Genomic DNA, 26,059 nt, shown 5'->3' with positions numbered 1-26,059 from the left:
AGCGCTACAGAGCGAGCAGGTGGCTGTTGCAACTTTACCATTTTCTCTCAGAGAGGGAGTGTGGGGAGAGAGAGAGAGAGAGTGAGAGACAGCGAGCATATGCGTGTTGCTAGACCGCTGCTGTAAGGATGCGCTGTCATCCTTAGAAAAGATCCACTAGTCTGTTGACACATTGGCGGGATGCTTCAACTGCACATGGACATGACATTCTAAGACGCGCTTCCAGTTTCAACAGTGAACGCGCTGCTAATTAAAACTAGCAACAAGAGGAACAGCAATAATGAGCTCTCTCCCAAAGAGCGAATCTACGACCTCCCTCCTGAAATCTTCAGCGGCGAGCCGTAAGTCTGCACACCGCTCTGAACATGCTGGAAGCGGCCGCCGCAGCAACCATCGCCCCGCCGCTCAGCGAGGCAGCAGCACTGCAGAGGAGACGTGCTGGCCGGCTGAGTGCGACGCTAGCGCCCGTAGACCCTTATGTCACCCCCGACTCACCAGCAACCGGAGTAGCGGAACGAAACGAGGGACTAAGAGCCAGTCCCACCATCCACACGCCCACCTCGCCCCTGGATACGGCCAGGAAGAACTGCCGGAGAGACAGGGGGTCGGGCGGGGAGGAAGGGAGCGGAGCAAACAGTCCAGACACCCACATCATCACTCTCACCACCAGAAAACCGCTCGAGACGATATGCTTCCAGACCATCACTACGGAAACCCCCATCCAGCCCGGGTCCCCTCACCGACACACTCTCTCTCCAAGCGCGCCGACGATGCTGCGTTCTTCTTCGAGTCAAGGGATCATACCAGAGCCAGTTCATCGCTCAGCCTTGCCTCCGACCCTCCCGCTAGCCTGCCTTCCCCTGCTTCGTCTTCGCCGCTTCCCGCATCCTCTAGTCGGTCCTCCGGCCGCTCCGGAAGATCCAGTACGGCTTCCTCTGAGCCTGACTCCAGCCTGCACCCCATCCTCAGCTCAGTCTTCGGACAGGTAAGGCCGAGCAGCAAGATTACGATCACGCTAGCCCTGATTTACCAGCCGTGCACGACCTATCACGCCTGGTAAGCCAGGTCACTGTTACACCAACGCGGCACGTGAAAAAAATATGTAGGCTGGCTGGAGTGGCATTCGCTGTCCTGCCTCTTATAACTCTACAAGTGGCACATGATTACTTTCTCTAGTGCCGTAAGAGGAAGCTAACTTCTCCTAAGTAGGTGGTTACAGAACTGTTACGTGTTGCCAAGGGCATGCTTGATGTAGAGGGGTCGAGCAAAAGACTAGAATGACAGGGACCGTTCGGACGGAGTTTATTTTCGGGCGAGACGGCTCCAGGCCTGGCGAGGGTGATACATTATGTACAAAATATTCCTGCTGCGTGCTCTGCTGAGGAAGAGAAGCGGAGACATCTCTTCCGATGCAGGAAATATCCGTAAATATTATATGTAGGTGGTCTACGGTCCATCAGGTGGTGACGAAGCATCAAAATATAGCACTGTACAGTTTTTTGTCTAGCTCAAATTAATTATCATCTTGCCGTCACCATAATAAAATACACTCTGCTCAGAGCAACTCATAGCCTACTCCAGCTGTTAACCGCCTTGATTTTGTCATAACCTGTCGAGAAAGTGATGTCCCTTGCCAGGTCAAAGAGATCAGTCGATCTAAATAGATATCAGAAGCTGACCACATTCGAGTGTTTCACAACACAGATTTAGTCTTATGTACGGAATTCTTATTTTAAGTTCACGAAGTCAAGCGAATCGGCATTATAGCGTATCATGGGAAAATGCACTACTTTATAATAATTTCAATTTTAAAAGATGGCATATATTGCATGAATTTCCAACGTGAAGCAAATGCCGAGGGAGGCATCGTTACAACATTCTTAAAGGATGTATATAACTTCCATTGCCTCTTATAAAATGCGATTTTTTTCAAATTCAGAACTGGATTTTATGACAAAACAGAAATAAATGATGTATAGCGTCCGAAAATGAGAATCGTTCTTCGCGTCATGTTTATTCGGAGCTCGCAGGCGACAGACTAATTGTCAAAGAACCCCAAACGTGGGCTCAAGGACGCCCACCGGGCCAGTGCGAGTTAAAAATGAATATCGGAACTGTGTATATTTGGAGTCTGAATCACGCTGACGTCTGACTCTATTGCTCTGAGTCTGAAGGGACTGCCGTCTCACTGCAATTGATCATGCACGGTGATATGAATAAGGATATTGTCTTTGTGTCAGCCATCGAAACAAGCCTGTTTCGCAGATCGTGTTCTCATCCCTTTGTGGAATCCTTGCCACGAGGACCCACGCGTCAATAAACCCCGTGAATCAAGGGCATCAATTATGAATGACATTGTCTTTGTGCCAGTGGTGCTGAAGTGAGCGCTTTTTTGGTTGTTGCTAATGAATCATGACAGGGTGCGGGTGTTTCACTGGAGCTCAGTCAGCTGTGAAAGCTCATGTCTCAAGGGTTAGAGGGTAGCGGAGAGTCTGGGCATTTTCTTCCACCAGAAGTGTCTCTTTACTGAAGTCATTGCCTGGATCGGTGAAACTAAGTCTTATATCTCCTCCATAAACACACACACATACACCACCCCTGTAAGTCATTGTTTATTTGCTCAAATAGTTGCCCTAATTGCAGCAGCTTATTTTATTCATTTTGAATTTACACAGCTTGATATTACTTGAACTGGGTTGTGTCAAGTACCTTGTTCAGGGGCATAATACACCACATGGAAACCAGACCTCATTACCTTCTGGTAACAGTCCCGTTACCTAAACATTTTGCAACAGTACAGCCCGCAGGACAGTCTGCTGTCCGTCAGCTGATTGAGAAACCGATGACTCACAGGTGTGTGTTGTGACTGAAATGTACCAAGTGTGTTATAACATGACAGATTTGCATGATAAAGAAATTTAGGAACATACTGAATTTTCATATTGTAAAAGCATAGTATGGAGTGAGTCACTGGCTACGTGTGGAAGTTCTAGAGTTGGACCTGATGTTCGAGGGTGTTCTCTGTTCCAAAGTAAGAGATAGCATAGGTTCTCCTATGAAGTGCCTTCAGCATTACTGATGGACATGCAGGGAAATTAGAGATGTGGACTCTGGGAAGAAACAATAGTATTTGTTTAAAGAAAGAATTCCACAAAAATGCAATATGACATATAGTCACATGGTTACATACAGTTGAAAATGAAAATAAAATGTATCCATGAGAAGATTATCTGAAATCTAAATCCAGGTATTTTTTTCATGGTAGTGTAACACCATATAGAGCTTTTTGCTATAATTACTGAAAGTGGTGTGCTAGACAATATCAGCTGTCTTCAATTAAGCAGATTAAATTCATGCCAGAGCTTCAAGCATAAAGTGACACCACACTCGTCTAGGACGAATTTCCTCTAAAGCAAGTTGGGGCACCTTCCCAGCAGGCTTTTTTTTTTTCGTTGTTGTTGTTGTCATTGCTCCAAAGCCGTCACATAGAGTCTGATTGAAATCAGACATATTTGATGGTTGTGCCAACCCCTGGCTTTTTATCATGCCAAAGTTTCAGAAAAAAAAAAGAAATATTTTGAAGGAATATGTCTTTTAGCAATGTCAGATTTGTCTATGCAGCTTTGACTGACGCAAACCAAACCCCAGCGTCAGGGTTTTGACTTCTATGTAGTCTTCATGACATGGCTATCGTACATCCCAATGTCAAATTCAGACTTTCTGGCAAATGTGATTACAGGGAACATCAAAGCCAGATGCCAAGGTTTAGTTATGTTACGAAGATTACACAAGATGTCACATTCTGGCATTCTGACATAATGGAATGGTACATATCTCACATCAACTTTCTGAGATAGCTAGGCCACGAGGGAAAAGAGGGCTGGCTTATTGTCAGATTTGTCTGATTAGCCTGTGATGGTTTTTGTCCAGAAATGTCTTCTTGGTTCTGATCATTTTGGTGTGTCTAATTTGGTTTGATAAATGCTTGTTTGCTTGTAAAACGTTTTTGCTTGGTTTTATAATGTCACTGAATCGCCTCAGATGCCTGTTGTCTTCACTTGTGAGAGTAAGGTGTTAGAAGGTAGTTTGTCATGTCAATACCCACATTGTTAGTGAAGAAAAGGGAAAAAAAACTGCCTGAAAGATAATATTAAAGGGTGTACACACAGGAGCTGGGAAAAAAGTGTGGCTTTCTTATATCAGGAGTTGGGTTTTTGGTTCTCTGTCTCACAAGGGTCACACCTGAAGTGCTCAAAAAGAAACAAAACAACACAAAATGAAACAAATAACTCATGCACTTGATTGGTGCATGTTTCAACCAAATCAGTCTCCCTCAAGTGAAAAAAATAGGAGTACAAGATGACAGTCTAACTCAATGGGGAATATCACTCTGGACCATGAGTACATTACTATATCCTGCTGAAGAGACATTCCCTGTCCTATTTCAGTCATTATGAAGTGCATAACTATGTTCTTCCTGGCCTCAGGCATCTATACCTCGACCACACTATGCCAGAAAGGCACACTGAAAGATGGCAATTAACGTTTTATGTGTCTTTTCCCAGAAAAATATTCAAGCAGCAACGCAGGGTTTAAATCTGCTTTGCCTCACCTGCAGCGTATATTTATTTAAAGCATGGAGGGAAATGAAATGGATGAAATCTATGTTTTATATTAATTTGTATCTCCATATTCTATTCTCAAAGTGAAATACAGGTAGCTAACCGACTGACTTCCTAGATTCTCTGATAACTGCTTAAGCACAGATAGTGATTTGTGGTTTTTCAGGTCCAATATGTGCTCTGTGTTTCATAGTGCCTTTGGAGCTGGAACAGGTTGGATTTCAGACTGCTGAGGACAGAGGAGATAACGAGCAGTGGAACATGCTTGTGACAAACACGTCACGCTTGCTGAATTATCTAGCAAAGCACGGTAATTCACTGTGTTCGGTTTACACCACACTGTTATGTAACGGAATCATGCACTCTAACTTAAAGTCCCGCATTGCTTCATCCTTAAAAGTAGTTTAGCCTAGATCTACCCTACTCTGTGCCTCATAGTGTTTAAGTGCACAGTGAGGGTCATCCTACATGCTCACAAAATATTTCGGTTAAGGATAAATGTGACGATGATTATTCTCTGAATGTTGCATATGAAGAATTAGCAGGTATGGTGGAGCATTACACTTCTCTGAGAGAAAGTGACACCACTGCCAGGTGTTACTATAAGGTTCATTGTATACCTCACATGAACTCCTCAGATGACAGCATTCGACGCCACTACAGTCAAACCATTGGGCATTCCCTATAGAGGCTTAAGTTCCAGGCGTCCTGGTGACCTGATTCACTGATTCAATCATTGTATTTGCTGACCATTAGTAAACCAGAGTTCTGCCGGCTAGCAGCAGACTGACAGGAACCTCCTACTCCAGTCAGCCAGCTGGTTTGGCTCCCTGTGCTTATGAACAATGACTGCTGTCAAGGCAGAGTAATTGTTTCAAAACTAGATGTGACTGTGGAAGACTGCTCGATTTCTTTGATGCCATCGGATGTGTGCGCAAGAGGGTTTTTGAGGCATCCATTCGGCGCCAGTGTTTCCTTCAGCCTGTATTGGTCGATGGTTAGCAGCTCTTACTTCTGATCTTCTTCTGGCTTATACTTGCGATCTTCATTGGTCCTGTGCTGTAACGCTTGGCTATCACTGATTTCACTGCCAGTTAATACTGTAACACAGATGGTTTGCATTGCCAGTTGCTACCCTGAGCACCCAACAACAAATCAGAGAACTCAATTCTGTAATGGTGGCAGGAGAGTCTGCAGCTAACAGACCCTGCTTTCTACCTGGAACATTTAAATAAATCTCATTTGGAATGACTTGTGTGTCCAGTCATCCAGCCTTGGTTCTCACACTTGGGTTGTTATTCACACCTTTTAAATTACCTTTCCCGAGGCCTGCGTCTCACGATTTTTGTGTCAGAGCCTACCGCACAGTTGCAGAACATGGGATTTTAAAATGACTTAGCAGATCTATTTATGATTACTCTAAAATCAAAGGAAGGGGCGACCTGTGTGTTTCCTTTTTAATTCGGTGTTTGTGTGCGCGAGGGAGTGGGAGCGTTTGAAAAGCAAATGTGTGCCATTTCAAATCCAAAGCAGTTTGGCGCATATATTACAGTCCAAATATTGATCAAAACATCAACATTCATATCAACCTGTTTATCATTAGCTTGGGCTTTGAAGGATATCACTTTGATGTTCAAAGTATCTTGTTGGTCATTGTAGTTGATGTCTGCTGTGCTCAGTCCTCTCTAACCAGCAGTATTCTTCTGACAAAGGGTGTTGCAGACTTGTAGTTGCGTGTAGACAGACTTAGTTGACTGTGTGTTCTCCGCTGGAGAAACACAGATCTCAAAGAACTGAAAACCCAGGTGCTAACAGACCCCAAACTTAACTTTCTATGATCCTCCAATCCATAACTTTGTTTTAATGTGTCAGAGAATCAGCTTTCCTGGGAGGCTTAATTCTGGTAGCAGCCTAATCGTGGGATCTCCTGATTGGCCATGGGGGCGATAAGTGTGTGATGCACAAATACAGAAGACCACCTTTTTACTCTGTTACCCACTTGTTAGTAATTGAATCCTATTTTCCCATGGAGGTAATGTTAAAGGGAGGGTTGATGTTCCTGCAGACTAGATAACAAGCAAGCAAAAACAGATAAATATTGTATGAAGTCAAATACTCATAAAATATTAATGTTGTCTAAATATTTGTGTATTTGTTCATGCTTACATGAAGCAGTGCATGATGATGCAGATATGACAGGACACGGAGAGCAGGAAGACTGAAAGCACAGCCCTCGGACAAGTGTTTATTGCAAGCGTTTATGCATAAAGGATAAAATAAAAATAAATCTTTTTCAGTTCCCCCTCATGGGTTCACTGAATGAAAACAACATACTACAATAATAAAGCACAACACCACAAACTAAAGCAAGGCAAAAATAGTAATAATAATAATTGTTCCTTTTTTAGAGTTTTTATTTTGTAGCTCTGCTGGCTATTATCTCTCATTCCCCATACTCTCTCTCACCAAAAAAAATTAGGATTTTGTCTTATAAAAAAAAAAAATAATCAATAGTATGGCATTTTTGTAAGTTCTGTATATGCAGCTCACTGTAAAACAGGGACTGCCTGTATATAAGTGGGAAAAGTCTACTCTGGGAATGTCAGAGAAAAGTCAGGGCACAATAGTTCCCTCCCCCCAAGACTGGTAATTACCCCATTAGGAGCTCCATCAGGCATGATAGCGTGACGGTGTCATCTGTTGAATAGCGGAGAAATTGCAGGAAGCAGGATCATGGCTTCTATTTTCTCGCCCTTCTGCCCCCTGAATGAGAAACGTCACTCTGAGGTGCTGCGAATCAGGCGACTCCTCCTGGGAGGCGAATGAGGGAAGGAGTCGGTTAAAGATCCAAAGATCTAAGACTATCTCCGCACCCGTGACCAGACCTGACACATTAACACTACCCGCGGTGGTGGCGAGACGTCGAAATGATAATCTAGGGGACCCACGATGAGGAGACATGCCTAATTAATATTTGCTCGGCTGTGAAATTGCTGTATGGCAAGAACAGGGGGTAATTGTCAAAAGTGTGGGGGGGGGGGGGGGGGGGGGGGGCTGCAGCCGCTTTGCTGTTGGAGAACTCTCAGCTTCAAATGTCATGGCCCATTCAAGCGGGATAAAAACATCTCCACTTAACATTGGAATAGTCTGGACAGAATGTAATTTGGGCAGAGCCATTTATTGGATGTTTTTGTGAGGGGCGCAGTGGGCAGCCACACAGATGTTGATGTTCCTGGTGGTGTGGAGGTGGAAGCTGGGTGGGCCTTGTGGGGTTGTTGGTGCTGGTTGGGGGGATTCTGTCCTGGTGTTATTGGCCAGCCTCCGTTTGTCTGCTGTGGAGGGCTTGTTACATGTCCTCTGGGGTGACGTCCCAAATCAGTACATTTAGACCACAGCACCTCAGTAACATATTTATGCTATAAATTGAGTTTAATGTGCTTATTTTTCATGTTCCTTTGTTGATATGTGTTGTGATCTGTGCCGTCAGCCTTCTTTTATCTTCCTTTTCAAATACTTCCTCTGCCGACTGCAAGGTCGGCTTCGTGACATTGAGGCAAATAGAGAACAGTTTATCCCTGGTATTGATTCTAGAAATGAAGTTAGTAAAAAGAAAATGTCTCCTTCTGTGTTACTGGTTACATAATTATCAAGTTCAGTGGGGTGAGGGCAGTGTCACTGAAGGATGTTTTGCCATTTTGGACCTCAGTATAAAAGGTTTGCATGGGAAAAAAACCTCATTTTTGGTGGCACACACAAACCTGATGCAGTTATAACACATCTTGGTGATGTTTTCTGGTCATAATCTTTTTCAGTTTTGTCACACTTGATTAAAAGGAAATCCTCTGAAATATTTACGCCAGGCTTTTCAACATGTGTGTGTGTGTACTTTTCATCAAGTTGCCTGACAGTTTTCTTTTGATGGTTTCGGTGTTTCAGTATCTAAGCACGCACGTTGTCCTTCACCCGCTTCCCTGACACCTGTGATCTGGATGCTGGAAAATTGGGTATGATGGGTTGTCGTAACAGGGACAAGAAGCACAAAGCATGCGCATTTGTGTGCATTTGTGAGGGTTTTAAGGCTTCGACGTGTGTGTGTGTGGTGAGCTTCTCTCTTCTCCATAATAGGTACACATAGGCTAAATCCTGAAAGACTTAGTGCTATCAAGGGCTTTATGTAGTTATGCATATATAAAGAGATGCATACAACAATACTGAGTCACGCACATGCACACACACAAACACACACACTGCATTGCTCACATATCAGACACAAATGTAATCAGTTTATTGCAATTAGACAGGAATGTACAAACACACACACACACACACACACACACACACACATACACACACACACACACACACACAAACAAACAAATAAACACACACATTACATTGCTCACATACATTCCCTCCAACAAAAAAAGCTTTGACTATTATTAAATCTGAAACCATCCCAAAGGAGACAGATCTAGCCTTACTCAGTCTCTCTCGCCAATTTCTGCCCCTGCACACAGTCCCTATAGAAATCACGCTCCGGCAGTAGTTGCTAAATATAGCCCTCTCCAAAACCAGATTAGAAGACAGGAAAAGAGAGAGGAAAGGCTGGCTTGTTAACGGTATTTCCCTTTTCGTGCTGTGGCAACGTGTGGCACTTGATGTGACAAAGGTGAATTCACAAATTAATGAAAAATCAAAATGCCACCTGAGACAGACATTTAACTTAAATTAACCAGGTATTAACCATTGATGGCTGTCTAGCCAACAAAATTCATTATACCAAATAATAGCCATTTTAAAAGAAAAAATATTTATTTTTTTATTCCAGGTGTCATATGCCAAAACCTGCATACATTCCCAGAGAGGATTAACAAGGTTCACCAACAAGGGTTAATGATATTGTTTTAGGTACAAAATGGACTGAAGGTAAAATGAGGAATTTTGAATTTTGTAATTATTTCATTAGTTAAATATTAGACATATGTTCCTTTCAGAAAGACACTGAAGCAAGATACGCATTGATTAGTAATTTAATTCTTGAGCATTTGTTATATCTCCACTTAATGTTATGTATTTCTCATTCTTTAATATTTTATTGGAATTTACATTGTTAGTGCATTGATTCAGTAGGACATTGATTAGAGGGGGACCTCAAGAGAGGAGCTGGTAAACAAGAATGAGACAGAATCTGTCTGGACAAGTGTATTACAGGGCTGCATTACTGTGTCCCAGCTGGGAAGATAAAACTCTTCAAAAGATCGAACAAGTTTCTGTAACCCTTGTTCTCCTGTAGTCCCCATGCCTCTCCTGTAGCGCAAAGGCAACGGTTAAACGGAGAAGGAATGGGCTGACAGTGAGGATCACGGTGGGTCTGCAAATCATGACATCATCGGAACTCTTCTTGAGGCCAGCAGAACCCTACTGCCCCTCACCAGACCACAGCTCTCCAAGGGCACTGTGTGAAATCGTGCACCTGGTCCAGGCAGGGGGTCCACCCCTCCCTCCCCCCCTAGAGAGGCTGTGTTTAGTGTACATTCAACTTCTGACGCTGGTCCCAATGGTAGATGGGGGCATGCACTTGGTAGACAATAATGGGGAGAGCCAAGCGAGAGTCTAGATATCCTCAAAGGCAGAGGAAGTTACCTTCGAGCTTAAGTGCTATACCACCGTGGCAGAGTCCAGGTCGCAAGGGAAAGGGAAACAAAAAGTCTGTTTCCCACTGTCTGGAAAAGGAAAAAAAAAAGTCTTCTGAAGTGTAAAACTCATTATCTTGTTCCTGCTCATATTTCTGTTCCTCTAGTGAGCCTGAAATGAAACAGCATTTACAGTTTCATGCTGTTACTAAAGTATACCATCACAAAGACGAGGAGGATGAATTACGTTTAACTGAGATATGTTACGTACCTCAGACCACAGGTCATAGAAAAGCATATGAAAATTTAAACAATGTCTTAACCATGGCAAGGATGGTGATGGAGCTGGTTCGAAATCGGGGTGGGGGTGCAGGCAAGGACCATAAGTAAGCAGGACTGTGGGTCAGTGACACTTGAATACTAGGTGGCGCTGTGCTGGGATGCTCTACCGTAGACTGCTGCAGTGACATTTCGGATGACTGCTAACACCCCGGATCAGATGGAGCGGGCCTGTCCAATCGCCAGCTTGTCAGTCTCCCAAACATATGCCAGTCAGGCTGGGTGTGAATCCTCGCAAGTGCATCAGTAAGATTCCCCCGTCTGTCACTCATTGTAAAAAGCCTTTTAGCCACTGCGCTAATGAATCAATGTGTCTGTCAGCGTGTGGCATGCCATCAGCATGGGAACATTTCTTCCATGATACCCTGTTGCAGGGAAGGAGGGAGAGACAGAGAGAGAGAGAGGGAGAGAGAGAGAGAGAGAGAGAGGGAGAGGGAGAGAGAGAGAGAGAAATAGACGAAGAAAAAACAGAGGAAAGGCAGACAGATCGAGGTGTAGTTATATAAGAAAAACAGGCTCTCTCGCTCTGCCTCTCTCTCCTTTCCTCTGACTGATATTATGTGATAATTTGTTTGTCAAAACGGCGTAAGAAAACATTATGTAAAAGCCCGGCTGAGACATTATCTCCCCCCTTCACCTGCCTTCCTTCTCGGGCCTTGTGCCTCCACGCTCAGGTCAGGGTGACCTTGCCGCGGTCTCCACAGGGAAGGAAAATTCACGGGGCGGGGGGGTTAGTGGTGGGAAAGAGGGGATGGAGAGGAGAGGGGAGGAGAAGGGAGGTGAGGATAGAGAGGGAACGGGGAGAAAGGGAAAGCAGAGAAAGGAGTGAGAGAGAGAGAGAGAGAGAGAGGGGGCGACAGTAGGTTGGAAAAGCATGGTTATATTTATCACACCACTCTCTGGCTTCAGTATGCGCACAGTGTGAGGTCAGTTTGCCTCCTTTTGTTCAAAATCTAGAGAGGCATTTAAAAGTATAGACACCCTTTTTTTTGGGCGGGGGGTGGGGGGGGTATCCGAATTCTCATCATCTCAGGTGATCTGGATATAATGAAGAAGACATCTAACACATAAGTTCAAAGAGTGCTCTGTGAATGCATTTATGTGTTTGCGTGTGTGTGTACACACATACAAGCCTGTGTGTGTGCGGTGTGTGTTTGCGCTTATGTGCATGTATTTGTTTCTGTAGGTGCATGTATTCACACATGCAAGGGTGTGTGTGGTGTGTGTGTGTGTGTGTGTTTGTGCTCATGTACATGTATTTGCGTGTGTGCGCGAGTTTATGCTCGTGTAAAAGTATTTGGTTGTGTATGTATGTGTGTGTGTGTATGTGTGTGTGTGTGTGTATGTGTGTGTGTGTGTGTGTGCGAGTCTGTGTGTGTGTGTGTGTGTGTGAGCGAGTCTGTGTGTGTGTGTGTGTGTGTGTGAGCGAGTCTGTGTGTGTGTGTGTGTGTGTGTGCGCGCGCAAGTCTGTGTATGTGTGTGTGTGTGTGTGCGCGCGAGTCTGTGTGTGTGTGTGAGCAAGTCTGTGTGTGTGTGTGTGTGTGTGTGTGTGTGTCTGTGTGTGTGTGTGTGTGTGTGTGTGTGTGTGTGTGTGTGTGTGTGTGTGTGTGTGTGTCTGCACATGACGCTACCTGTCATCTCAGTAATGTAATATTCAAGGCAACCTGTGGATGGAGACTGCACACAATGGGAGGAGAGAGCTGAAGACAGAGAGAAGGAATGAGGGGTGAGAGAAAAAAAGAGGGAGGGATGGAGTCAAGGGCAGGCAGAAGGAGAGTGAACAGAAATTGGAAGGCGAGGGGTGGAGATTACAGAAAGCAAGCAAGACCTGTTCCGTGTGAGATTTCAGCTAATATTGTTAAGCTTGCATTTCTATATACAGCACCCACACACCTATAAACAAACACTGCACAAGGTGGGCAACGTGCCATGGGCATGAGTGTGAGCTGTAGCATGGGACCCAGCAGGGGGCCAAAGGGCAGTGAGCCAGCCTGCCCTTCCGCCTCTCCATCTCCATCCTGGCCTCTCCTCTCTCTTCCTGCCGCATTTCTCACCTCCTTCCTCCTTCCTTTCTCCCCATCTCTTTCTGTATCAAACTGGATTATCCTTCCATGCTGTCTGAGCTCAACCTCAGATCTTTGTTAAACTGTTACTGCAGTGATCAACATTCCACTCCGGATTAGCTGCCAATATCTCTCTCACAGTCGCTGTGTGTGTGTGTGTGTGTGTGTGTGTGTATGTGTGTGTGTGTGTGTGTGTGTGTGTGTGTGTGCGCGTGTGCGGAGGGCATGTGTGCGTATGTATGTGTGCGGAGGGCATGTGTGCGTATGTATGTGTGTGGAGGGCATGTGCGTATGTATGTGTGTGGAGGGCATGTGCGTATGTATGTGTGCGGAGGGCATGTGTGCGTATGTATGTGTGCGGAGGGCATGTGTGTATGTGTGCGTGTGGTTAACCCTGATTAGCGCATGCCGTGTTTGCGTGTGCGCCTCTGTTCGCGTGTGCGCACACCGCGCTGACATGATGCAAGCGGACGACGCGTGCGTCTGATTTGTGACGTGTTCTGAAGTTCACAATGAGCCCCCTGGGGGGGGCAGCGGCTCGATGTGTTCCTCGTCAAGATGATTCATCAGCAGAGGGAGCAGGGAGAAAGAGAGGGGGAAGAGAGAGGTAGAGGGGAAAGAGAGACAGACAGAGAATGAGAGGGAGAGTGGGACAGGGGATAGGAAGAAAGAGAAAAGGACGGGAATAGAAAGTAGTGGGGAGAGAGACGGAGTAAGAATGGGCAGAAAGTGCAGAAAGAGAGAGAGATTTTCTGAAAGAGTGAGAGGTACAGGTGTTGATAGAGAGGGAGGAGGTAAAGCTAAAGAAGGAATGAGGAAAAATAAAAAGAGAAAAATATATCAGAATGTAAAGCAATGTGAATATGCAGTAATTCTTTGTTCAGTCCAGCTTTACAGCTTTGGGACTCAAGTCCTTTGATGCCAGTTGATTTCTGCATTCATTTTGCTTTGATCTTGGCTGTTGGTAGCACAATAAAACTTGTGAAGTTTTGTATGCATTTCAAGAATGCGTGTGTGTGTGTGTGTGTGTGTGTGTGTGTGTGTGTGTGTGTGTGTGTGTGTGTGTGTGTGTGTGTGTGCGTGTGTGTGCCTGTGTGTGTGCGCATGTGTGTGTCTGTGTGGTGTTTTCAGCAGCTTCCATGCCCCATGTCGACATGTGTGTAATGGACTGTTTGTGTGTGTGTGTGTGTGTGTGTGTGTGTGTGTGTGTGTGTGTGTGTATGTGTGTGTGTATGTGTGAGTATGTGTTATTTTTAGAAGCCTCCATGCCCCAGCTCTGTGTTTAATGAGCTGTGAGTATATGTGTGTGTGTGTGTGTGTGTTTGGATTAGTGTCTTGAGGTAACATGCTTCTCTGAATGAGTCTCCCTGAGTCTCTCGCCTTCCCTCTGTTTGTATGGCTGGTTATCAACTGTGAAATGGAAAGAGAGAGTGCAGGCGAATGAATAAGCGATCTTGCCATTATTTTTTTCCTTCCCCTTCCACCCTTCTTGTCTGCTTTGAGCACTCAGATTTCAATGGGAAGACAAGCGTGCTTCTTTCTCTTTTCCCCCTCCCTTGCTCTCCCTCAGTCACTCTCTCCCCCCCTCTCTCTACAACCCCCCTTCCTCCCTCCCCCCAACCATGTGAGCTGTTGTTGTTTTCCCTCCTTCTTTGCTCCTCTCATTTCAGCAAGTTCACCCATCCGTGCTTACCATTCGAGCCCACCTGTCTTTCTCTCTCCCCCCCTCTCTCCCCTTCTTGTTCTCTCTCTCTCTCTCTCTCTCTCTCTCTCTCTCTCTCCCTCTCTCCCTCCCTCCATCTCAGCCTCTCAGCCTCTCTTGCTAGGTTCATTATGTCTTTCCCGAAACCCCAGTATGCCTCCCTCTGCCCCCAATTTCAGCATCCCCCCAAGAAAGACCCTTGCTAGACCACCCTTTCTAACACACACATACACATCCTGGCGTACACAGGGAGACAGACTGAGAGATCCTTAACTATGGGAAACTGCGTAAAATCTCCTCTCAGAAATCTCTCCAAGAAGGTAAGCTTGTCTTTGCAGTACTATGCTTGGTGTCCCCTGAACCTCTGACTGCTTGTGGACTGTGCCGTGCCTGGTTAGCTGTCAGTGACTAGACTGAGCTGATGCTGGACTCTATTGTATTGTATAGGACTGCAAGTGGACTGTTTACGCTGCAATGTGTGTCTGCATTGAAATGTAGCAGGACTACAAAGCAGACTTTACAAAAATCAGACTTCTCTGCGCTGAACGGACTGGGATAGAAGTTGTGATGTTTAATTCTTTGCCGGGCTGTCACTGTAGTTCATTGTGCTGTTACGTTCTGCATTAGACTGGTAGTGTTGAATGGCTTTATTGGCTGTATTTTATTTTGCTGCACTGCAGTGTAGTGTTTTCCTGCTTTGCAGTCTTAGACTGCACTGTCGGTCTGTACAATTGTAAATCTGCCCTGGATTGAACTGTAATACAGCACTTCCCTGCTTGTTGCTGTTTCGGACCAGTTGGGCTGCGTGTAACTATAATATTATCTCGTGAGCTACGCAGGCCCATGTAGCACAAGACCTGGCACAGGCTGTGCCGTGTCAGAGCTTTGTGGCGCTTTCATCGGCCCGTCCGTGCGACCCGGCGCTGATGTGTTGGCATCGGCCTCCTTTGCGGGCAGCGCGCATCTTTAGTCCGGCTGGCTGTCCAATTACGCAACGACCCACCGAGTCACATGGGTCAGGACGGGCTGCAGAAGGTGTTAGCGAGGCAGGTTGCCCGGCAGGTGGGTCGCGCGTGGAAATCCACACCAGTCCAGGGCAAAGGTTCACAGAGTAGCCCCTGCCATCGTAATGCTGCCAAATTGCCTACTATGACTGTGACAGGTACTAGTCTAAGGACTCTAACATAAGGAGGGAGGGGAAATAGGTTCTTTAAAAAAAAAAAAGGTCTACAGAATAATGGACACTCCTGCGGTAGATCTGAAAATTCGTCACGACTGTTTAGACCACAGGATGAGGAGAGCTGAATTATGATAGTAGATATAATTTTGAAAAGGAGACAAGCAGGAATTTTATCGTATTACAGGTATTACTCAGTAGCACAAAAACATGCTGACTTAGCCATAATTAATGGAAATATGTGAAACACATTTTGGCTAAAGACAAGAAAATGTGAAGTAATTTTTGTTATCTTTTGATCATTTATCACAACCCTGCAACTGGTAATTTGCTGTTTGAATAATGAGCAATATATATTAATTTTACACAGTCACTAAATTACATCCAAAAGCATAGGAAATAACTATAGAAAAAGTGCTTAGAGAGTATTAAGTAATGAGTGAGGCAATAATGGATTTTGCATACGATGCAGTTCTGTGCAGACACTTATGAGCAGGTGTGGATAGACTACCAAATCATTACAGTGCACTGAGACCCCAGATGCAGTCAACTTTGACTAAATGTAAATGTTACTTTTCATATTCATACCAAAATTAACGGGGGAAAAAGTGTTTACATTATGTACAATATAATGTAATATTATATTCGGTTTGATTAAGATTTAGGCAGTGGAAAGGACTAGCAAATGCCTGTATAACCGCTTGTATTGCAGATCCTGTCACTCAATATAAGATAACTGACCGTCATTACCGTTACTCATTACACGGACGACAGAGTGTAGCTCATCCTTAGTAAACCAAAAGTTCAGATCGGTTTCACTTAAGTGAAATACTGCAACATTCTGGCACCCACCCCATGCAGATCCCACATAGTATCAGTAGCAGCAGCAGTGGTGGTAGTAGTAACAGTAACATTATCAGCAGCAGAAGGAGTAGTAGTTGCATTAGCAGCAGTAGCAGTAATATTAGCAGCAGTAGTAGCAATAGCGGTAGCAGCAGTAGTAGAAATAGCAGTAGCAGTACTAGTAGCAGCCTTAGCGTTAGAGGCAGCAGTAGCAGGACCAGTAGTGATAGCAGTGGTAGCAGTAGTACTGTAGCAAGTAACGTTGTGAACATTGTTGCTGTTAATGTAATTAAAATGCATTTAGAGTTTCTTCTGTGGCTTCCTTTTTTATTCCAAGCTGCACACCCCTACTTCATTTGCTCGGTCGGTTAGATTACTTAATTGACCCTGCTTCCGAAAGGCAGGCAGTAATTGAAAAAAAACACTGGCACTACAACTGGCACAACAACATATGGAGTGCCACGGCTGTTGATTCCTTGCACAGAGAGGGCAATCTGCAGCGCACGATAATGCCATCTTGAATGAGGTTTTTGCCAGCGGAGCTGCGCACAATACGCAACCAACCAGCAGAGGCACAACTCAATGTGTCAGAGTGGCGGTGCAGTTAAGTTAGTCACTTTGGAAAACAGTCTCATTCGTCTGTCAGTGTGTCTGCTCGTCAGCTGGCGCACACAGTAAGTGCGCTGCTGATTAATTCAGCCGGTTTCTCGGTGTGTCTGTTAGCAAGTCAGTGTGCCTGCATGCCGTGAACGTAACTCCAAAGGGTAACAGAACTCAGGGGGATAAGGAGAGCAGACGGGAGTTAAGGTGAGAGGGGGTCACGTTCAAGATGTGTTTTCGTAAGATGGAGAGGGAGAACGAAGAGAAGGTTAAAATGGGTAGGGAAACAGGAAGAAAGGTTGAGAATGAAGGGGTAGAGAAGGGGAGCGCGGGGGGGGGGGGGGGACAGGTAGACAGAGGAATTTATGAGACAAATAGCAAATGCTCTCAACATAGTTTATTGATCAGAGATTTTTTTAGCAGTATTCACAATGGAACATTATTATAAAATTATTTTCTTTGACTGTCGAGCAAAATTACCCTCAGTTGCATTGAAGATTGCATTTAGAGGTCATGATTTAAAAAAAAAAGATGTTTCTCATCGTAAATTAACCTGTAGCCTACCCTTAACTGGGAACTAAGATTACAGATTGTTCTTCCACTTGTCTATACCTAGGTTAATTTGTCATTATAACAGTATGGCTGAGTGATTTAATTGAAGCCCTTGCGATTCTTACAAAGAGATGAAATTATCTTTCTTATCTCTCCCTCACTCTCTCTCTCCATCTCTGTCTCTCTCTCTCTGTCTCTGTCTTTTTATCTCTGTGTTTCTGTCTTTCACTCTCTCTCACACACGCACCATTGAAATTCAATGAAATGAGAAAGTGAAAATATGACTGATATTGCATTATTTATAGATCCATGGTATTTTAAAAGGAAGTGTATCTCTGGTTCTCTTTTTCTTCCCTCCCCCTTAGAGCACATAAATATGTGTCTCTTCAGACTATTCCAGTTACCTCTGGGCTAAGGTCACTTCCTCTGTACTGTGTTGGTCTTTGCTTCAAGACCTCAAACAAGAGGACTGCAGGGATATACTCTGGCAACAGAGTGCACAAGTTCAAGTGAAGTAGTGCTTTCACTTGTATTCACAGACAAACTTCAGCTCAGATTTATTTCTTGAAGAAAGGGCCGAGGTGTACGCTTTTCCCCCCCTCCTTCTCTCTGTCTTTTTCATCACCTTCAGGCATCACGCCCAGGTTTTGACCATGGTGCCCTTGACTCAACATGTGTCCTGTTTAATTTAACTAGCTCTCATGTTAGTCATCTGCCCACATAAATTAGGCATCTGCGGGGGCCCCTATGCCAGGGTTCTCGATTTCATTTGATTGATTTGTTTATTCGCAAAATGAATAATTCACAGTTAATCCGGACACCACAGAAAGGACAGTGAAGGGGACGCAAGGAGCCCAAAAAGGGCTTTTGCAGGTACCTTCCCCTTCAAATTTGCATGTTATTTCACGTAACTAATTATAGGTTCGATAAAAATACAATTACTTAATACTTGTCCTCCTTCCCTGCTTTTAGCTTTACTCACCTTTCCTCCTGTCCTTTTCTCACCCCCCCCCCTTTTCCACTGTTTCCACGCTTTCTCCTCCTCCTCCCTCACTCCTTCCTTTTAGTCTCCCCTCACACTCTCAGCATGTTTACAGTGCTCTTGACAGTGTATAGGTCTGCATTGCCAGTCTACACAGCTCAGTCAGTAAACTGTTATGATGGATGAATGGAAAATTGAGCGCATGTTTCTTTATTGATGTGGATATACAGATGCCCCTCTCTTTCTTTTCTTCCCTCTTTCTTTCTTTCTTTCTTTCTTTCTTTCTTTCTTTGTCTTTCTTGTCTTTGTGCAACTCGGTGCACATTCAGAGAGGCTTGAATTGTGTGATAAACACACAGCGGCCATAACAATGATAACACAGAACACCACAAAAATTGCGTCAACTAAAACAATAGTGGGAAAACGTCCTTCATACCATTGACAGAATTAAATCTGCTGTGGCTAACGGTAATCCACCAGGCACTGCTGTGTGTATTAACATGGTGAGAAAGATTAAAGTGAATGCTTACTCAAATTAATGGCAGAACAGGAACTGGGAGAGTGAAAGCAATTATGATACTCACTAAATGGAGGAAGGAGCCAGTAAAATGTAATGGAGGGGATTTGGGTTTCAGTAATCACTTCAAAAGATTACCAGCTGGAAAAAAAAAGCTGTCAAAAAGTGCTGTGGTGAAATAATGGCTGCTAAGTCTGAAAGAATTAAGAATGTGAAAACTGCAGTAATGAGATACTGAGGCAGGGTCCTAGATGCAAAAAATGAAATAATAACAAGATATTCAGTTATTAATCTGCCTATAATTAATATGTAGCCTTCATAGAAGGGTTCTATGGTAGCATACAAGTAAATATAAAGGGCAAGATATGCTTAATTCCAATTAAAACTTCAAAAATAATAGTGGGATGTAAAAAAGGCAAGAAAGAACAGTTCAGTGTACACGATAAGACTTTTTCCCTTCAACACCAAGCAAAAGCTTAAATGGTTAAATACAGTATGCATATTTGTATGTTTTTAGTATTCACAGAACAGTGCTGCTGATGCCAACATATTTCTGCAATCATGCCATTTTCTGTGAAGCCCCAAGTAATTGCATCTGAAATTGTGTAAAGATTCTTTGGCAGAACACAGTTTATGCTGTGCACTCTCTCTTAGGCCTGCACAAATAATGGTGCAATGGGTAACTAATGTATTTTAATATGTTTCTGTGTGAACTTTAGAATAATGATCTTCATTCCTCTCAGAGAACTCAAATGAGACTTGCAACAAGGTGATCCAAATGCTGCAGAGAGAGAGAGAGAGAGAGGGAGAGAGAGATCAAACTCATAGATGGAATGAAAAGCTTATTAAATAATCAGAGCCTGACAGAGACAAAGACAGAGTAAGTGTGACAGGATGTGTGTTGTGTGTTTATCGGTGCGCAGCTCCATAAGAGGGTCTGGACAATGTGCAGGGCATGGCAAGGAGGCGGTGTGGGAACTGAGCAGAGCCCTGGTGCTCTTGATGATGTGAACTTAGGCTCATAATCCAATCCACTTGGGCTTAAAGTGTCTTTAGTGGCATCAAGTACCACATTTGGTAATGTGAGTTGCTCGACTGACAGACGGACGGACGGACATTAAAACTGACTTGTGCAGTACTTTCTAATGGACGGAATGGATGATTGACTCACAAAGACAGCCATACACATCCCTGAACCCCCCACCCCCCCACCACCACCACCAAAAATCTACCTCTGCCTGTGCTATGCTTGCATTGTTTCCACTGTGTCTTCAGCTTGCAGTTTGAAAAACCCCACGTCTAATAGTGTCTTTGCCCCCCCACCCACATGTCCTGGGCCCCCCCCGAAAGATACTCCAGGATGAGAAGAGGAGGTACAGATCGGTGCGGTCCTATGACGAAGGGGGCCCAGGTGGGGTCCCGGGGGCCTACCAGGAGCCCCTTATGGCCCTTGCCCAGAACTGCGCTCTCATGCACAACATTCTGGGGCCGGCCTGCATCTTCCTCCGCAAGGGCTTCGCTGAGAACAGGCAGGCTGTACGTAAGTCTGGACTCATACTGACAGGAGCGTGTTTATGGACGGTCTCTCTGTCTTTAGCACATGCACGCATGCACGCATGCACAGACACACACACACTCACACGTACTCACACACAGGCACACACACTCTCACATTCACACACACTCACATACATTTACATACACATACACACAGACAAACATAAACACATGCGCACACACACACACACAGATATGCACACACACACACAGTTATACACAGCAGTGGGAAGATGAGTGCTGCCAATGCAGTGTACCCTTATGTGCAGCGATTCTAACTGCTGCGGTCTAACCCGCCTCTCAGTTTGTAGAGTACTGAGTACTAGTTGGAATGTATGTCATCTTGGCTCTGTAGCACACTTAAGAAGTAGCTAGGAATTTAAATCTTCATTGCTGCTGAAAAGAGAGAGAGTGTGTGTGTGTGTGTGTGTGTGTGTGTGTGTGTGTGTGTGTGTGCGTGTGTGTGCTTGGGAGTGCTTATGTGCATACATAGGGAATTCTTAGTGTCTGAGCTGTGTTTTTTGGTTTTGGTGGATATGTTGGCTTTGTCAGTATGAGATGGAAATGCCCCCACTCTCCTGTCTGTCTGAGACCCACAGAGAAACATAACCTCCTGGGTGCTCTGAAATATCGTCAGTGACCGCACTAGCATGGGAATAAAGGCTGTTGTAACAGAGTCCTGTTTGCGTCAAGCTGAAGAAAGAAAAGGAAGCTAGAAGGGGCAGCTGAGTAATTCCTAAATTTGTGTCTTGCGAACTGCGTTTGAACTGAAGGGGCAAACATTGGGCTTTTGACACCTGCATCCCGTTGCTTTTGTGTGTGTACAGGTATGAGGTAGAGCTGAGAAAATCGGACCTGACCGTTTTCAGAAGGCGCTCACAGGGAGTGGGAAGCAGCCCACTGAGGATAAAGGTGGATGATTTATGGTCTAACACACTGTTAAGAGGGAGGGGCGGCCAGTGGCGGATGGAGGTGGGGGTGGGGGAGGGCGGTGGGGGTTGCGGGTTCTTACCCTCTGGCCCTCTTCAGGCTCCCCCGGTGCGTGTCGGCGGTTCCGGTCGGGCGGCGCGAGGGACCTGACGTCAGCAAGCGCGATGTGTTTATCCTCTTCGTTGCTCCCTTTCGTTAACCCCTGAGGGGTCTGGGAAGTGTCTCTCCCCTGCTGCCTGCCATCTCCTTTAAAGGCTGTTGCCATGGTGGGTCGGGTGCAAAGCCCCCCCCCCCCCCCCCCCCCCCAACCCTGCCGCCCCTCTCCGACCCCCCCCCTTTCCCGCGTCAGCGAGGCCGACTCCGTTGGAATCCTTCGTCATACCTCCGTCAAAGAGCAGAAAATAAGTCTCCCTCTTTCTTTCATCGTTTTAATAGAGCCGCATCCCCCCGGACCGGTCGGGCTTCTGTTTAGCCTGAGACAGGTCTGCCGATCAGCGCGTCACAAAGGCACGAGAAACTGGTCTCTCAGATATTCCAGTGATGTCACCGTCCAATATAAACCCCCCCCTTACCGGGGGGGTAGAGACCCTTGCAGCATCGCTCTTAATGCAAAGTGTCACGAGTTAGAGGGCAGCTTCAGTCACCCTGGGGTCACACCGTTAGTGACACAGGATTTGACGGAATTTCAAAAACACACATCAAAGTGGAATCATGCCCTGGGGGATATTCTGCACTCACATGACTGTTTTTTTTAATGATGATGATGATGATGACTACATTTCTTCATAGATAGACAGCGTGGTTATGTCAATCACTTTGCGTTCTGTTCCTTTACAGGACAGAGAACTGAGGCCAGAAGAGATTGATGGTAAGTCTTTCACATTGTCCGGAAATGTACTGTAGACATTCAGTCATTATTGGCTAGATTGAGCAAAATGTTGCATCAAGGAGCTCCAAGTTGTGATGAGATGACCGGAGATTTCATAGCAGAAATGGCAGCTTGAATTGTTTTCCAATCTAGTTATGTTGCCATGCCTATAATTTCCACTGTTGTTATTACAATAATCATTATCAATATGTGACCGATGTTCTCATACAGTGCAGATTACATAAATAGGTTATATAAAAACACTGCATAATAATTAAAACAACAATTTGTCTCTGCAGAGCTGCGTGAGGCTTTTAAGGAGTTCGACAAGGACAAAGATGGATTCATCGGCTGTAAAGACCTGGGCAACTGCATGAGAACCATGGGTTACATGCCAACAGAAATGGAGCTGATAGAACTGAGCCAGCAGATCAACATGAACCGTGAGTGGGTGTGCATGCGTGTGTGTGTGTATGTGTGTGTGTGTGTCTGTGTGTGTCTGTGTCTGTGTCTGTGTCTGTCTGTGTGTCTGTCATCTGTCTGTCTGTCAGTCTGTGTGACAGAGAAAGGGAGAGAACGTGAGAGAAAGAGAGAGGATGAGATACTTTCCTTTTACTGATAAGTAAATTAGTAAGTAACGTGTCGTTCTCCAATTTCAAAATAATATTTCCACAGAAAATTCCAATAAAAAAATGCATGCATGTCATGTAATTAACAGAATACTCACTACTGGGGACCACTGAAGAGGAGTTATAAGATAAAATACACCGTACAACACGCAGGCAATGAGTAGAAGATAAAAATGCACATAGAGAACATGTCTACAGATTTTTTGAGCGAGCATGAAAGCGTCTAATGCTGGCCACTAAAAAGCACTGCAGTGCTCTCTCTTTCTGTGGGAATTTCTCACCAGAGTGTTTGTGTCTCTGCCCACTCCTCACCCTTCTCTCTCTTTCCCACCCTCTGCCTCTGCAGTGGGGGGTCACGTGGATTTCGATGACTTTGTGGAACTGATGGGACCCAAACTTCTGGCTGAAACTGCGGACATGATTGGTGTGAAGGAACTGAGGGACGCTTTCAAAGAGGTGAGGGAGGGGGAAGGAGGCCCTGGCGAGAGAGACAGGCCTCCATCGAGCGCGCGATACTATACCATTTAATCCTTAGACATGCAAAAGCGACACCAGCTGTATTTTGTCTGTTTTGTTTGTCTTGAGTTGTGTCTTGTTCCTTCTGACTCCCATAGACTTACCTCCAGGATATCTCCTTTCTTCTTTTCAGAAATTCTCATAAATGACACACAAGTTGTATTGTCTATTGCGTTTGTAATATGGCCATTGTTGAGCATGCCTGAGCAGAACTCCTTTAAATGTAGTCTGACTGAAGAGAGAGGTGGGCAGAATGGAGGTGGATAGCTTTATAATTTGTTTGGCAGAGTCCTCAGAGTCCTCCAACTCCTTTTCCTCCTTCCCTCTCCCAGTTTGACACCAATGGTGACGGACAGATCAGCACAGCAGAGCTAAGAGAAGCCATGAAGAAATTGTTAGGACAACAGGTGAGACCTGAGAGAAAGTCTCAGCCTCTATGCCTGCCTGTCTGTCTGTCTGTCAGATTGGCTGACTGTCTGACTGTCTGTTTGCTTGTCTATCTGTGCAGCTGGGTGTATGTCTAACAGCAAGTTCTCCCCTTCTTCTGGCAGGTTGGTCACAGAGACTTAGAGGACATTTTGAGGGACATTGACCTGAATGGAGATGGCCATGTAGACTTTGAAGGTGAGCCACATCGACCGACCCATTTCTCTCTCATAGAAAACAAGTGAGCGGTTATACTTAGATGCTTGTTTTTCCCATTTTAACACAAAACGCAGAGACCTTCTGCCGCTGGAGAGAGAAACACAGACAAAATGGTTTGGGGGAGAAAGGATGTCAAGAAGCGCATGAATAGAGGAGGGATTTCATTTGTTAATTTTAGTTTTAATGGAAAATGGAAGGGAGAGGGTTTTTGTGCAACTCTGTCCTTCTACAAAGGACAATTTTTATTTTGTAGCTGATCACTGAACCGCAAACACCAGACCCAGGAATTGCAGTGTGGTGTTCCAAAAGTGCATTGATACGGAGGTGAGGGGATAAAGGATACAGGAACCGTTTGTGAGATTATCTCCTTTCCAAGGGATTAAGTCACCTCATGGACCACCACCCAGAGAGACAGAGAGCGATAGAGAGGACCAGACGGATGAAAGGGTTCAGCCAGTTGTTCACTCCCTCGCCATTTTTCTCCTCTCTTTTACCTTGGACATTTTCATGGCACTGAAGCAGTGCTTTCATGGTTTTCCAGTAGTTTCTGTGTATTTGTTATTATGACACATATCAGTGTCATTTACACAGGCCACTATATTTTGCCATCATTCATGATGGTATTTATTGGCTGTCTGGCATTTCACAGTAGTAAATGTTATTCAATGGTGTGTGCTTAAATGGGCCACTCTCTCTCCCTCTCCTTCCCCGCTCTCTGTCTCCCTCTTTTTTCCCTCGTCCTCTGTCTGTCTCCTGCCTCCCTCTGTCTCTTACTCTCCTCAGAGTTTGTCCGAATGATGTCCCGCTGAAAGACAAGGACGTGGCCATTTGCACTGGATGTCAGCTGCCGTTCCTGCCCCTGTAAACGAGTGAGGAAGAGGGGAGTGAGAGAGGAAGAGGAGAGAGCGAGAACACTAAGCCTGCGCTGAGCCACCTTTCCTGACGAGAACTGGAAACTAAATCCTGACCTCTGACCTCTGAACTCTCAACTACACACTACAAAAAAAAAAAGATCATCAGAGCTCCCTCCTCAAAATGTCCCCTACCCAACCAGACGCCCTGACTGACAGACTGACAGTTTGAGCACTTTCAACCCCCCCCCCCCCCCCCCCCCACTCCCCAAATGTCTGTACATATCTAATTTGGGGAATGGGGGTACCCCCTGTCCCTCCTTGTAATTGCAATATCATTTCTTTATATTTAATGTCTGTATATGTTTGTTCATCTGTATGTGTGTGAGTGCGTGTGTCTGTCTGTCTCTATGCATGTATGTGTCTGTGTCTGTGTGTTTTGTGTTTAATTTAAGTTGTGTTACTTGACTTTTTGTCTGAACTGAATTAAAGGAGTAAGTAATTCAACTGTTGCCACAGACAGATAGGAGGAGACAGGAGAGTACTTTTGTCGCAGTTGATGGTGTGACACCACTTCTTATACAGTCATTTAATGATGGAAAAGCAATGACAGTCGTGTAATCATCCCATTCATTACGTTGGGTAGCAGACAACATGTCGCGTCTCCTCAGTAGAATCACATCATTACACAGAAGATACTGAGGAAGAGGATGTACTTTCGGTTTTGCATATTATTTATTCATCGATGTCTTATGTAACACTCAAATGTTGTTTTCGGGATTTAACCGTTGCATCTCTCTGATATAAGAGTACTGACTCACATCATTGTAAATCATCGGGGTATTTGTTGCATTTGTGACTAATGTTGGTTTTAGCGGGGAGGGAGGTTTATTGACCGTATTAAACAGTATCACAAAGCCATGTGATGACCATGATGTTTTTGTATTGTCTGCATTTTCATTAATGTACAAAATTGTACTTCATCCTTCCGTTTACCATACAGTGTTACTAGTTCGTCCTATTTATAGAGAGC

The 26,059-nt window shown here is 44.9% G+C and overlaps 1 protein-coding gene across 2 annotated transcripts; it reads left to right on the top strand.

The window, feature by feature from the left end:
• Positions 1-25,273, top strand: cabp1a (calcium binding protein 1a). 2 transcript variants are annotated; one of them, XM_036527949.1, is made up of 7 exons: positions 1-985; positions 22,355-22,385; positions 22,685-22,828; positions 23,361-23,470; positions 23,863-23,937; positions 24,082-24,154; positions 24,959-25,273. In XM_036527949.1, exons 1-7 carry the CDS (start codon positions 281-283, stop codon positions 24,982-24,984), a joined length of 1,164 nt encoding a protein of 387 aa, XP_036383842.1. In that variant the 5' UTR covers positions 1-280; the 3' UTR covers positions 24,985-25,273. The 2 variants fall into 2 exon arrangements, with proteins under 2 accessions (XP_036383842.1, XP_036383843.1); XM_036527950.1 differs by lacking the exon at positions 1-985 and adding an exon at positions 20,459-20,566.
• Positions 25,274-26,059: the final 786 nt, after the last annotated feature.

Source organism: Megalops cyprinoides, chromosome 4 (genome assembly GCF_013368585.1).
Source record: "Megalops cyprinoides isolate fMegCyp1 chromosome 4, fMegCyp1.pri, whole genome shotgun sequence".
In the NCBI taxonomy this organism is placed as follows: Eukaryota; Metazoa; Chordata; class Actinopteri; order Elopiformes; family Megalopidae; genus Megalops; species Megalops cyprinoides.
This window is presented reverse-complemented; position numbering and strand designations above follow the sequence as displayed.

Excerpts from the sequence above, each read along its gene's own strand:
- cabp1a (XM_036527949.1), top strand. The coding sequence starts at position 281 with ATGAGCTCTCTCCCAAAGAGCGAATCTACGACCTCCCTCCTGAAATCT. Across the intron at positions 23,938-24,081 it reads AGAAATTGTTAGGACAACAG|GTTGGTCACAGAGACTTAGA; the intron begins GTGAGACCTGAG and ends TTCTTCTGGCAG. Across the intron at positions 24,155-24,958 it reads TGGCCATGTAGACTTTGAAG|AGTTTGTCCGAATGATGTCC; the intron begins GTGAGCCACATC and ends TACTCTCCTCAG.